The following is a 14388-nucleotide window of genomic DNA, read 5'->3' on the forward strand; positions in this document are numbered from 1 at the left end:
GGAAGAAGCATGTTTGTTTTAATAAACATCATTCCACCTCCTGGTATGATCACATCTGAGTAGGAAAATAGTAAATTGATCGAATTCTGTCAGATGAAATATCATGTCTTCTACTCTTGGCAACCTCTTGGTATCACCACAGATTATAAAACAATTGAATGAACTGTGGTCATGAAATTATCCATGTCACAGATCTCGGTTTCTCCTTTTAATTGCTCAAGAAAAACAAGCCTTTGGTAACTCTAGTTACTGTATGCTACAATACAAAACAAATTACCAATAACCATTTTTGAACTAATACATGACCAGATAGTGTTCCCAGAGCAGTTTGTTTTCTTGTTTCCCATAATTCTGTTTGATCTTCTATTTCTTTTGACATCTGTAGGTAAATCTACCAAAATCTTTGTTCTTGAAGAATTTTCATCTCAGGAAGTTCTCATTCTTGCCCTCTGATATAAAAATAACCACTCCAGCAATTAAAATATATCCAAATAAAAATGTCAAGGTTGCTTGATGACTACTACACAGGCACCTGCTCTCCCAATATTCAAGGAAGCCATCTGTTGAAAAAGAGGAAACACAATTTAAGACAAATTTTACTGTCTTAAAATATACAAATTATAATGTATTTAAACCACTCATTCATATGCATGAAAATCATTAATAAATGTGCTTATCTTTTCCCAATTTATCCACAAGTAGTACAATATAAATGGAAGCAATGAAAATGACATTTACATAAAACAATAATATGTATATTGAAATTTTTTAAACCTGCAATCATTTACAGAATTTTTAATGAAAGTAATAAATTCTTTAATGATTTTTAGTGAAATGAAGCTGTTTTAGAAAAGTTTCCAGGAAAGATTTATTCTAGAGCTTGCATGGACACATTTGTGATATTTCATAGTGACAGCTTGGAGTATATTTTAGATGAAATAGCTATTTCACTATTGAAGTCATTGTGAAGTTATTTCCCAAGATATTATACTGAATTAAATGTGTTATTCATTCATTCTAAACAGAGACATATAGTGATATAGCTTCAATATTTTGTCATTAATAGGCCATAATTACAATTGCTACAGGGCCTATTTTTTTAAAGGCTACATTATGCTTGTCATTGAAACGAGAACTGAGATTTTAAAAATAATCCTGAATATGAAATTGGCTAGAAGTATATTAAAAAACAATAATTTTTACAAAGTTTGTAATGAAAATTTATTCCGTAGAGGTAAACTAAGATTTTAGTAATTTGAACTTTTTCATATCAATGATTTTTATTACAGTTTTCTAAGAATAATTTATGCACATAAAAATATTAGGTAGATGAGAAATTATAGGATATTATTACAAAGAGAAAGGAATAAAATGTAACAAATAAAATCACTATGAACAAAATAACCTCAGATCACATACATTATCTTATTGATTGAAAAAGGACATGGTCTCACTCTCTAAATATGAAAATTACCACCATTATCTAATTATCTACTAGTTCTTTTAACTGTGCTTATTGTAACCTGCCATCCCCCTTGTAGGTTAAAAATAAAAACAGAAACAAAACCAAAAAACCTTCCCATATGACTTTTTTTTATTCCTTTCATTTAATACCCTATTTTTAAAAAAGCTAATATAACATCTCTTGTCTTTTTCATAGATATTTGCTCAAAATGAGAAGTGAAAAGGGGCATGTGATATATTGACAACATACTGTGTGTTAAGAATAATTTTTATAGATCACTGTCACCTTTATAATCCCATCATATGTTGTCATCCCTATATGACAGGCATGTGAATGGAGTGTCAAGAGACAATATGTAAATCTGGTAACATCAATGTCTACAATCTGAAATATTTCTGACTCCAAACTGCACACAGTTTCCATTGTCTCTCTTTTAGTTTCCAATGATTTTGAAGTGTTGCTTCACATCAGAGTCATCTAAGGGACAAAGTATAAGTACTCAAGGCCCACCATTCAATAGGAATGGGATGAGTATTGGGTAGATGTATTTTTTGAAGTTTCCCAAATACTCTCTGATGTTCATTCAATACTGAAAAATACTATGCATAGTTTCTAGGTGAAGTACAATGTACATACTTTCACTTTATGTCTGTATCTACATTTGCATCTATATCTCTATATGTGCTTATATGTGTGTGTAAAAATGAATGTCTGCTTTTTTCCCCCGAGTTTACTATTCCTCCTGTACTTCTTTTACCAGTGAATGCCACCACTTTCTACCCAGTTGCTCAAGACAGGAGCCTAGAGCACATCCATGACCCTTAGTTTTACCTCCCTCAACCTTGCAGGTAAATAACCATCAAGTCCTATAAGTATCTCTCCAACCAACTTAATTATACCCATTCTTACTGTCTTCAACCTAGTTCAGGTTACAGTTTCACCTTAAGTGTGAAGGGGAGCAGAATATGCCACTCTAGGATATGCCACTTTGGCATATTGATTATTTTGAACTAAAGGTACTTGAGAGATGCCGGACACAGGAGGGACACTCTGACCCTCCTTTGATCCCTTATAGCAGGAGATAATTCTCCCATGTGAAATGGTACCCTCTCTCTACCAGGAGGGTAGAGGCATATTTATCACCAGACATAGGGAATTTAGGGCCAAGAAGGTTGTGTAAACAAATCCTGTAACTTCTTCACCAATTTACTACCTCAATCCCAAACCACTTTGTCTACTCAGTTCTTCATGAATTTGTTGTTTCTTTGTCTAAAAAGTATCAAAGCTTCCTGCTTTGGTCACTTCTTTGAGTCTCATATATTTATGGGGTTTCCATATATACAAAATTAAATTTGTTTTTCTCCCATTAATCTGTTTTATGTCAATTTAATTGTTTCATTAGCTGAAGAAACAAGAAGGAAAGAAGGAAAAATTTTCCACCCCTACAGTGGATTAGTAAAATATGTCCTAATAAATTTCCGACTCTGATCTTGCTTTCTCCTAATCGTTTTTCACTTCTCATCAAGTGGAATCATTTTAAAGCACAATTCTGATTATTTACTTTCCTTGTCTAAAATCTTTCATTAGATCTTCTTTAGGTTTATGACAAAGTCAAGATTCTATAACATGGTTTCTGGTCCTATATGATATAGACACAATTTCTCTCTCCAAACTTACTGCTCACTGCTTTATTTATTGATGAATGAAACATGCCATGTGTTCTCTTTCCTGCGGCTCTTTAAAAATTATCTTCCTTAAATCAAACCACTCCCCATATTTTCATCTGTTTAAATATTACTCATTTTCTATGCTTCACTTTACATATCATTTCCTGAAAGAAGATTTCTCTACCCAACACACTTAAGTTCTATCATAGTGTTAAGTATTCCCCTTACCCCAGCATTTATCATTCTATTTTAAGCATTTGATATATTCTACAAAAATACATTTTAAATATTTGAGACCTCTTCCCCTTTCCCCCTTGGTCCAGTTTTATCTTATTTAATACATATTTTAAACAATCTGTCCTGTTCTCTCTCCAGGGTTATACCTTTCAGCCTTAGTATGATAACCTAAAAAGGTTGGCATGAAACCAATTATTAAACAGCAACTGAAGATTTAAATATCTCACCAGGCTTCCCTGAAACTCATTCTAAGCATCTTATATATCTATTATATGCAAATAAACTAAATCCACACACAACAGAGTAAACTGAATTGCAAAAATAATTCACAATAAATTTACTTAAGAAACATTCACATATCTCTCACCCCATGCCAGCAACTATGTCAGTTTTTGGAGATATGACAGTAAATGACACACTATCTTTGTTTCTTTACAGCTGCAGGTAGATGAAGCAAGACAGCACTACAACAATGTACCAAGGAAGACATGAAAGGGTGATTTTAGCCAGGCTAGGGGAAACGGAATTAAATTTTTCTTTCTATGTCTTGAAGCACACATATTGTTTTTTCAAATCAAATAAAAAAAAACAAAATAACAATGTTAAATGACAAAGTCAAATTTATTTAAAACACAAACACACACACATACCTGCAAGCATGCATGGATTTGTTCTCTGTGTAACTATTAAGACATGAATCTGGCAAATACTCTCTAATCTATTTCTGTTATTTCCAATTCTAGCTAGCTTGGGAAATTTTTCAAATATACATTATTATATATTTTAATATATTTGCTTATTTATTCTAATGCTTGACCATTTTATGGTGCCAGTAGTAAATGAAATAACCAGACGATATTGTCCATTTATGGGGTATGTGAAGGGAAGGTGACAGGCATTATCCACCAAATACCAGAATTTTCTCTAGTGGCCTGGAATCCTGAAAATTTTCAAAGGGATTTTGTGTGGGTTTGCTGATGGTTCCTTGAGAGTCTTAAAAATATAAATAATGATAAGATATGGATATAAAATCTTAAAGTAATTAAGAGCTTTAAAATTAATGTTTATTGTACTGAAATAAAGTTGTTATAAAACATTTTATATATACTTTTTTTATTTTTTAATACAGCATGTTACTATTAGTCATCAATTTTATACACATCAGGGTATAAAGGTCAATTCCAATCGCCCAATTCATCACACCACCATCCCCACCACCCCGTGGCTTTCCCCCCTTGGTGTCCATACTTTTGTTCTCTACATCTGTGTCTCAACTTCTGCCCTTCAAACTGGTTCATCTGTACCATTTTTGTAGGTTCCATATACATGTGTTAACATACGATATTTGTTTTTCTCTTTCTGACTTACTTCACTCTGTATGACAGTCTCTAGGTCTATCCATGTCTCAACAAATGACCCAATTTCGTTCCTTTTTTAAGGCTGAGTAATATTTCATTGTATATATGTACCACAACTTCTTTATCTATTTGTCTGTTGATGGGCATTTAGGTTGCTTCCATGACCTGGCTTTGTAAATAGTTCTGCAATGAACATTGGGGTGCATGTGTCTTTTTGAATTATGGTGTTCTCTGGGTATATGCCCAGTAGTGGGATTGCTGGATCATATGGTAATTCTATTTTTAGTATTTTAAGGAACATCTATACTGTTCTCCATAGTGGCTGTATCAATTTACATTCCTAAGAACAGTGTAAGAGGGTTCCCTTTTCTCCACACTCTCTGCAGCATTTGTTGTTGGTAGATTTTCTGATGGTGCCCATTCTAACTGGTGTGAGGTGATACCTCATTGTAGTTTTGATTTGCATTTCTCTAATAATTAGTGATGTTGAGCAGCTTTTCATGTGCTTCTTGGCCATCTGTATGTCTTCTTTAGTGAAATGTCTATTTAGGTCTTCTGCCCATTTTTGGATTGGGTTCTTTGTTTCCTTAATATTGAGCTGCATGAGCTGTTTATATATTTTGGAGATTAATCCTTTGTCCATTGATTCATTTGCAAATATTTTCTCCCATTCTGAGGGTTGTCTTTTCATCTTGGTTATGGTTTCTTTTGCTGTGCCAAAGCTTTGAAGTTTCATTAGGTCCCATTTGTTTATTTTTGTTTATATTTCCATTACTCTAGGAGGTGGGTCAAAAAAGATCTTGCTGTGATTTATGTCAAAGAGTGTTCTTCCTATGTTTTTCTCTAAGAGTTTTATAGCGTCCCGTCTTACATTTAGGTCTCTAATCCATTTTCAGTTTATTTATGAGTATGGTGTTAGGGAGTGTTCTAATTTCATTTTTTTACATGTAGCAGTCCAGTTTTCACAACACCACTTATTGAAGAGACTGTCTTTTCTCCATTGGATATCCTTGCCTCCTTTGTCATAGATTAGCTGACCATAGGTGTGTGGGTTTATCTCTGGGTTTTCTATCTTGTTCCATTGATCAATATTTCTGTTTTTGTGGCAGTACCATACTGTCTTGATTACTGTAGCTTTGTAGTATAGTCTGAAGTCAGGGAGTCTGATTCCTCCAGCTCCGTTTTTTTCCCTCAAGACTGCTTTGGCTATTCGGGATCTTTTGTGTCTCAAAAAAATTTTAAGATTTTTTGTTCTAGTTCCACAAAAAATGCCATTGGTAATTTGATAGGGATTGCATTGAATCTGTAGATTGCTTTGGGTAGTATAGTCATTTTCACAATACTGATTCTTCCAATCCAAGAACATGGTATATCTCTCCATCTGTTGGTATCATCTTTAATTTCTTTCATCAGTGTCTTATAGTTTTCTGCATACAGATCTTTTGTCTCTCTAGGTAGGTTTATCCCTAGGTATTTTATTCTTTTTGTTGCAATGGTAAATGGGAGTGCTTCCTTAATTTCTCTTTCAGATTTTTCATCATTATTGTATAGGAATGCAAGAGATTTCTGTGCATTAATTTTGTATCCTGCAACTTTACCAAATTCACTGATTAGCTGTAGTAGTTTGCTGGTGGCATCTTTAGGATTCTCTATGTATAGTATCATGTCATCTGCAAACAGTGACAGTTTTACTTCTTCTTTTCCAATTTGTATTCCTTTTATTTCTTTTTCTTCTCTGATTGCCATGGCTAGGGCTTCCAAAACTATGTTGAATAATAGTGGTGAGAGTGGACATCCTTGTCTTGTTCCTGATCTTAGAGGAAATGCTTTCACTTTTTCACCATTGAGAATGATGTTTGCTGTGGGTTTGTCATATATGGCCTTTATTATGTTGAGGTAGGTTCCCTCTATGCCCACTTTCTGGAGAGTTTTTATCAGAAATGGGTGTTGAATTTTGTCAAAAGCTCTTTCTGCATCTATTGAGATGATCATGTGTTTTTTTTTTTTTAATATAGATATTAAATGTCCCTTTTTCAAAATTTATTTATTTGTTTATTTATTTTTGGCTGCGTTGGGTCTTCGTTTCTGTGCGAGGGCTTTCTCTAGTTGCATCAAGCGGGGGCCACTCTTCATCACGGTGCACAGGCCTCTCACTATCGTGGCCTCTCTAGTTGGGGAGCACAGGCTCCAGATGCGCAGGCTCAGTAATTGTGGCTCACAGACCCAATTGCTCCACGGCAAGTGGGATCTTCCCAGACCAGGGCTCGAACCCATGTCCCCTGTATTGGCAGGCAGATTCTCAACCACTGCACCACCAGGGAAGCCCGATCATATGGTTTTTATTCTTCAATTTGTTAATATGGTGTATCACATTGATTGATTTGTGTATATTGAAGAATCCTTGGATCCCTGGGATAAATCCCACTTGATCATGGTGTATGATCCTTTTAAGGTGTTGTTGGATTTTGTTTGCTAGTATTTTGCTGAGGATTTTTGCATCTATATGCATCAGTGTTATTGGTCTGTAATTTTTTTTTTTTTGTAGTATCTTTGTCTGGTTTTGGTATCAGGGTGATGGTGGCCTCATAGAATGAGTTTGGTAGTGTTCCTTCCTCTGCAATTTTTTGGAAGAGTTTCAGAAGGATGGGTGTTAACTCTTCTCTAAATGAGAATTCAATTCACCTGTGAAGCCATCTGGTCCTGGACTTTTGTTTGTTGGAAGATTTTTAATCACAGTTTCAATTTCATTACTTGTGATTGGCCGGTTCATATTTTCTATTTCTTCCTGGTTCAGCCTTGGAAGGCTATACCTTTCTAAGAATTAGTCCATTTCTTCCAGGTTGTCCATTTTATTGGCATAGAGTTGCTTGTAGTAGTCTCTTAGGAGGCTTTGTATTCCTGCGGTGTCTGTTGTAACTTCTCCTTTTTCATTTCTAAATTTATTGATTTGAGTCCTCTCCCTCTTTTTCTTGATGAGTCTGGCTAATGATTTATCAATTTTGTTTATCTTCTCAAAGAACCAGCTTTTAGTTTTATTGATCTTTGTTATTTTTTGTTAATTTCTATTTCATTTATTTCTGCTCTGATCTTTATGATTTCTTTCCTTCTGCTAACTATGGATTTTGTTTGTTCTTCTTTCTCTAGTTCCTTTAGGTGTAAGGTTAGATTGTTTATTTGAGATTTTTCTTGTTTCTCGAGGTATGCTTGTATAGCTATAAACTTCCCTCTTAGAACTGCTTTTGCTGCATCCCATAGGTTATGGATCATCGTGTTTTCATTGTCATTTGTCTCTAGGTATTTTTTTATTTCCTCTTTGATTTCTTCAGTGATCTTTTGGTTATTTAGTAACGTATTGTTTAGCCTCCATGTGTTTGTGTTTTTTACGTTTTTTTCCCTGTAATTCATTTCTAATCTCATAGCGTTGTGGTCAGAAAAGATGCTTGATATGATTTTAATTTTCTTAAATTTACTGAGGCTTAACTTGTGACCCAAGATGTGATCTATCCTGGAGAATGTTCTGTGTGCACTTGAGAAGTGTAATCTGCTGTTTTTGGATGGAATGTCCTATAAATATCAATTAAATCTATCTGGTCTATTGTGTCTTTTAAAGCTTCTGTTTCCTTATTTATTTTCATTTTGGATGATCTGTCCATTGGTGTAAGTGAGGTGTTAAAGTCCCCCACTATTATTGTGTTACTGTCGATTTCCTCTTTTATAGCTGTTAGCAGTTGCCTTACGTATTGAGGTGCTCCTATGTTGGGTGCATATATATTTATAATTGTATCTTCTTGGATTGATCCCTTGATCATTATGTAGTGTCCTTCCTTGTCTCTTGTAACATTCTTTATTTTAAAGTCTATTTTATCTGATGAGTTTTGCTACTCCAGCTTTCTTTTGATTTCCATTTGCATGGCATATCTTTTTCCATCCCCTCACTTTCAGTCTGTATGTGTCCCTAGGTCTGAAGTGGGTCTCTTGTAGACAGCATCTATATGGATCTTGTTTTTATATCCATTCAGCAAGTCTGTGTCTTTTGGTTGGAGCATTTAATCCATTCATGCTTAAGGTAATTATTGATATGTATGTTCCTATGACCATTTTCTGAATTGTTTTGGGTTTGTTTTTATAGGTCCTTTTCTTCTCTTGTGTTTCCCACTTAGAGAAGTTCCTTTAGCATTTGCTGTAGAGCTGGTTTGGTTGTGCTGAATTCTCTTAGCTTTGGCTTGTCTGTAAAGCTTTTGATTTCTCCATTGAATCTGAATGAGATCCTTGCTGGGTAGAGTAATCTTGGTTGTAGGTTCTTCCCTTTCATCACCTTAAGTATATCATGCCACTCCCTTCTGGCTTGTAGAGTTTCTGCTAAGAAATCAGCTGTTAACCTTATGGGAGTTCCCTTGTATGTTATTTGTCGTTTTTCCCTTGCTGCTTTCAATAATTTTTCTTTTTCTTTAATTTTTGCCAATTTGATTACTATGTGTCTCGACGTGTTTCTCTTTGGGTTTATCCTGCCTGGGACTCACTGTCCTTCCTGGACTTGAGTGGCTGTTTCCTTTCCCATGTTAGGGAAGTTTTCGACTATAATCTCTTCAAATATTTTCTCGGGTCCTTTCTCTCTCTTCTTCTTCTTCTGGGACCCCTATAATGAGAATGTTGTTGCATTTAATGTTTCCCAGAGGTCTCTTAGGCTGTCTTCAGTTCTTTTCATTCTTTTTTCTTCATTCTGTTCTGTAGCAGTGAATTCCACCATTCTGTCTTCCAGGTCACTTATCTGTTCTTCTGCCTCAGTTATTCTGCTATTGATTCCTTCTAGTGTAGTTTTCATTTCAGTTATTGTATTGTTCATCTCTGTTTGTTTGTTCTTTAATTCTTCTAGGTCTTTGTTAAACATTTCTTGCATCTTCTCAATCTTTGCCTCCATTGTTTTTCCGAGGTCCTGGATCATCTTCACTATCATTATTCTGAATTCTTTATCTCGAAGGTTGCCTATCTCCACTTCATTTAGTTGTTTTTCTGGGGTTTTATCTTGTTCCTTCATCTGGTACATAGCCCTCTGCCATTTCATCTTTTCTATGTTTCTGTGAATGTTTTTTTTGCTCCACAGGCTGCAGGATTATATTTCTCCTTGCTTCTTCTGTCTGCCCTCTGGTGGACGAGCGTTATAAAACATTTTAAATACCATTTTGCTCTTTGTAAGATACTATATGATCCAAAAGAGTGTAATAAAATACAGATGAGGGAAAATGGTCTTTAGGATGCTTTTACCCATTACTACTACATACATTATTTTGTTTTCAATTTTAGAGGAATGATAAGTGTAATGGCTCATTTCTATAAATATGTAAAGAAGATATTATATCATTTATATGCCCATAAACTTCCCTTATTTAATGTTCATGTGTAAAAGTAGCACATTTAAATTATATACCACTGAACTGGTACATTTCCTTCGCAAGTCAGCAATCATAGAAATGCTCCCTTTGTAAACACTAGGACTCAGGAAGGTAAGGAATTAAAATATATCTTCTAAAATCTCAGTGCAATAATTACAGCTTATTTTATATTTGCTGCTCTCTGGATAAGGAATGCTTCTTTCTCACAATTAAAGTAAAACACAGAACATCACAGGACCTAGTTCTCCAAATTCTTCCTATTTGTTCCTCCATTCCACCTTTTTTCTTCCTTCTTAGCCAAATGCATCTTCATTGGAATCAAAGGATTTTCCCTTGGGGAAGAGTAAGGTTCATAAGGTAGATACCTTAGTCTGACCATGAGGAGTCTGGTTTTGTACTTCAAAGTCAGCCTATTTAATATTTTAGTTGAACACATATCATCAAAACTGACACAATCAAGGAAGTTATGTATCTTTAAAAGCAAACACTTTTTCAAAGAAATTTACTTCAATCAAATTTTAGTCAATTTCTATGACCAAAAATAAAGCCTTCTATACACTAAGGAATAAGAGGAGATGAGGTTATTATCCTGGTTCAACTAAGTAAGACTTTGGAATTTAACTGCATCCATTGATGGAAAATTGGTTTGTTTGTTTAAATTGTTTCTCCTTTTTAAGTTTCTGGTAAAGGAGAGAAATAAGAAATATTAGGAGATTTGGCAAAGAAAGAAAGTAGGGAGAAATTGAATATAAGGACAAAAGTCTGAAAATATACCCATTCCCTTCATTACAAGCAAGGCTATAGTAACTGTACAGCATAAGTTATTTTCCACCATAATTAAGTTGTCCTCCTCTCATCTTTCCCCAACACTCACACACACCCCAACACAAATACTCCAGATCTTAGACCAGATTGGGAGCTTCTCTGAGCATGATCCTGAATCTCTAACTACAGGGTATGTTCAAAGGCTAACTTAAGATCAGCCAATTATTTCACTCCTTCTTCTTGGCCAAAGTGTTTGTCCAGGAATGAGTGCTTTATACGACAGACCATTCAGAGCTCTTTGTTGTTTGTTTTGGGGTTTCTTTTGAACAAAGAATTCTTTTATTTTCTGATTATGGCTGTGAGGATTCCCACTTGCAGTGTCCAGCAGCACCACCCCATGGAAAATTCTCTCTGCAGTGAGTAGCAATCAACTTAACAAAGATAGTTAAGCAAAAACAGGAGGCAGAAATTTGATTTCTGCAGGTTTCCATTCTCTTATTTTTGTTATCTCTAAAACCAAATATTGTAAAGATGAGTTTTTGTGAACCAATATATTCCACTTTTATTTTTTGCTTCAGCTAATTAAAATTCAGTTCCTGTCTCTTGTTATGACTTATAATAAAGTGGAAATCTCACTGAAGCATGAATGTAACTTTCTAATATAAGTTTTATTGAAGTATAGAATACACAAGAGAAAAGTACACAAAAACATATGATTTAATAAACTTTTTACAAAATGAACATGAAAATGGACAAAATCAATCATTTTGAGTTCAGAGTAATTTGACTAGATACATTGCTGTATGTACCCCTCTCCTCCAAAGGAAGTAAGTGAAATAAATTCTTACATGTGAAGTAACTTATGCTGGCAACAATCTTACCTGGGTCCATTCATTAGTTTGTGGATCATAGGATTCCATAGTGTTGAGGTATGTCTGCCCATCATAGCCACCAACAGCGTATAGTCTGTCACCAAGGAGACAGACACCAACAGCATCTCTGGGCATACTCAAAGGAGCCACCATGGTCCATGTGTCTGTTTTGGGATCATATCTAAAATGTAAGGATAAAGGACATAACATATTCTAGTCACATTGAACTTTTACTATATTAATGATGCCCTTTCAAAACAAGCCATGAAAAAGAAAACTTAACTTTTTTTTCTAAAAACTCAATATTTAAGCAGGTTTTCAGGAACCAATATCCACAATGTCTGGCTTTCTATAGTTTAAGGTATTTTTAAAACATACCTAGACTCTTAATTGGATGGATGCAGAGTCATCTTACAAAAATGAATATCATGATTTCTTTCCACAAGGAAGTCAGATATGTAAATAACTATTGTTCCACAGTAGAATGAGGTTCTTTAAAACAGGTACAAGAAAGTGTTATGGTCATGAAACAGAAGTAATGGTTAAAAATCTGGGAGAATTATGAAATACTTCACATTTGAAGTCTCCTTTAAATCAGGTCTGAAAATCTATCCTAAATTTGCTAGAAAGAAAGAGATATTTTTACAAAGGAACACAAGTGTTAATAAAAATGCATGGCCAGCTTTGTGGAAAGTAGGTGTGTAGTGTGGCCAGGTTCAAGGGTATAAGAAGAAGCAGTGCTTAAAAAGGTGGTTTTTGATCAGTTCATGGATTGCTTGATTCCCAGAGTAAGAAAGTATTTTGTGCTTACTCAATAGGAAAATAGGGAACCATTGAAACTTGAGGAAATAAGTACAACATGAACAGAACTATCTTAATAGCTTAATATCTGTGACAATTAATCAGGATTCACTGGAAGGGAGAGATTGGTAAATCAAGAGATTGAAGCAGAGGGTCCAAGTATTATTATTGAATTTTAACCAAAAATAATTAAATTTCCAGAGAGTCTGATTACCATACATTACATACAGATATTTTATGTGTTGGGTGGTAAGACATCAAAGAATTCCTTGGTGAGTGTGCTTTACTTCAGCTAAGAAGGAATGATTAAGCCACCTCTTTGCCTTTTACCTTCAACTGCAGGTTCAGGTATGAAAACATCTAGTAAAAACCCAGTAGAGCAAATATAAAAGAAGACTGGATGACAGCAAATTTATTCCTAGTTTGTTTTTCTACTCCAATCTTGTTATGAAGTTTTAATGAAAAAAAGAAACAAACACAAACAAGCCAAAAAACCCACCTACAGTTTATTGAAAATAAAGAAGGTTGTTACAAGAGAAATGACTAGAAGGACCCCAAGGATCTGGAATTTATATTTTGCAGAGAATATTTCTCCCAGGACATTACATGCATTTACACACCATGTCTGGAGGAGTTGTGACAGCCAAGATGATATATGTGAAATGAGAGTTTAGTTGAATGCCTGAAAATCAGGACCACCTTAAAGTATAGGCTGTCAGGCAAATAAAAAAGTAATTTTATATACTGTAGTTAATAAGTGTAAAACATCACAAATAGACACAGGCACACATAGACACAAATGCAAATATGCAATCTATGCTATCAAATCTTCTTTAAGATATTTAAACTTCCACCATGAATATTTTGAAATATATAAACATAAAAACAGAGGACAAAAAAAAGGAAAGATGAGAAAAGACAAGACACCACAAGGAATCAAACTGTACAATCCACAAAGTGGAACATTTTATAAGATACCTGACTGAATTTTTCAGGGAAGAAAAGCCCAGTAATAAAATGAATTACTAAGTAAGAAGAAGTAGCTGTTCTAAATTAAATGTGACTTTAAAATGTAACAAAATAAAGTGAGTGAAACTTACTTGGATCCCAATTTATAGACCAACTATTAAAAGATGTTTAAGACATTTTGGAAATTTTAATTCTGGGTATCAGATTATAATAAGAGATTATTTAAATTTTTATTAGTTGTGATAATGACATTGTGATTACGCTAAAAATGTAAAGTTCTGATCATTTTCCATTGTTTGTTTCTGGGATGAATTCATAAAGGTTTTGAGCTCAAGTAAAGAATTACTTTAAAATACTTCAGGAAAAAAAATACTGTAAAGGTGAATGGATGAAGCAATTTGGTGATGGTTGTTGAATCTGGGTAATGAATACGGGGAGTTGTTTACTTTTCTGTCAGGAAATTTTTGTCATAAAAATAACTTTAAAAGGAAGAATGTATAATACTCCTAATTTCAGTGAAATGTGAACGTTCTTTATATTTTATTCATTTTCCAATAGAAGCCAGTCTGCCTTTTATCACAATCACTTCACTTAAATAGCTTTTCCTGAAGTCCTATTTTAGTCCCCATGTAATTATTATTCAGCTCTATAGGATTTTTTCAACTACTGTCTACATTACAGACTTTATCACTTTGCAAAAAGGCAGAAGAACTGAGAAAAAAGCTAACACTAAGAGCACTAAGGAATAATAAATGCAATTCTGAAGGTTTCTGAAATTTTAAGTGAAGCTTATATAATGAAAATATTCTCATATACTCATACTTCAGGGAAAATTAAGAAAACACTAGTATGTCCTATATCTAG

At 34.1% G+C, this 14388-nt stretch overlaps 1 protein-coding gene across 2 annotated transcripts in view; it reads right to left on the bottom strand.

The window, feature by feature from the left end:
- Window positions 1–500: 500 nt before the first annotated feature.
- KLHL1 (kelch like family member 1) overlaps window positions 501–14388 on the bottom strand; it is a 407738-nt gene continuing 393850 nt past the window's right edge. For both annotated transcript variants that reach the window (XM_036831798.1, XM_036831797.1), the window contains 2 exons: window positions 11764–11935; window positions 501–560 (listed from right to left, as the gene is read on the bottom strand). In XM_036831798.1, the coding sequence (XP_036687693.1) occupies window positions 501–560; window positions 11764–11935 (232 nt within the window). The remainder of the gene's footprint in view (window positions 561–11763; window positions 11936–14388) is intronic.

The sequence above is a fragment of the Balaenoptera musculus genome, chromosome 18, assembly GCF_009873245.2.
Source record: "Balaenoptera musculus isolate JJ_BM4_2016_0621 chromosome 18, mBalMus1.pri.v3, whole genome shotgun sequence".
Classification (NCBI taxonomy): domain Eukaryota; kingdom Metazoa; phylum Chordata; class Mammalia; order Artiodactyla; family Balaenopteridae; genus Balaenoptera; species Balaenoptera musculus.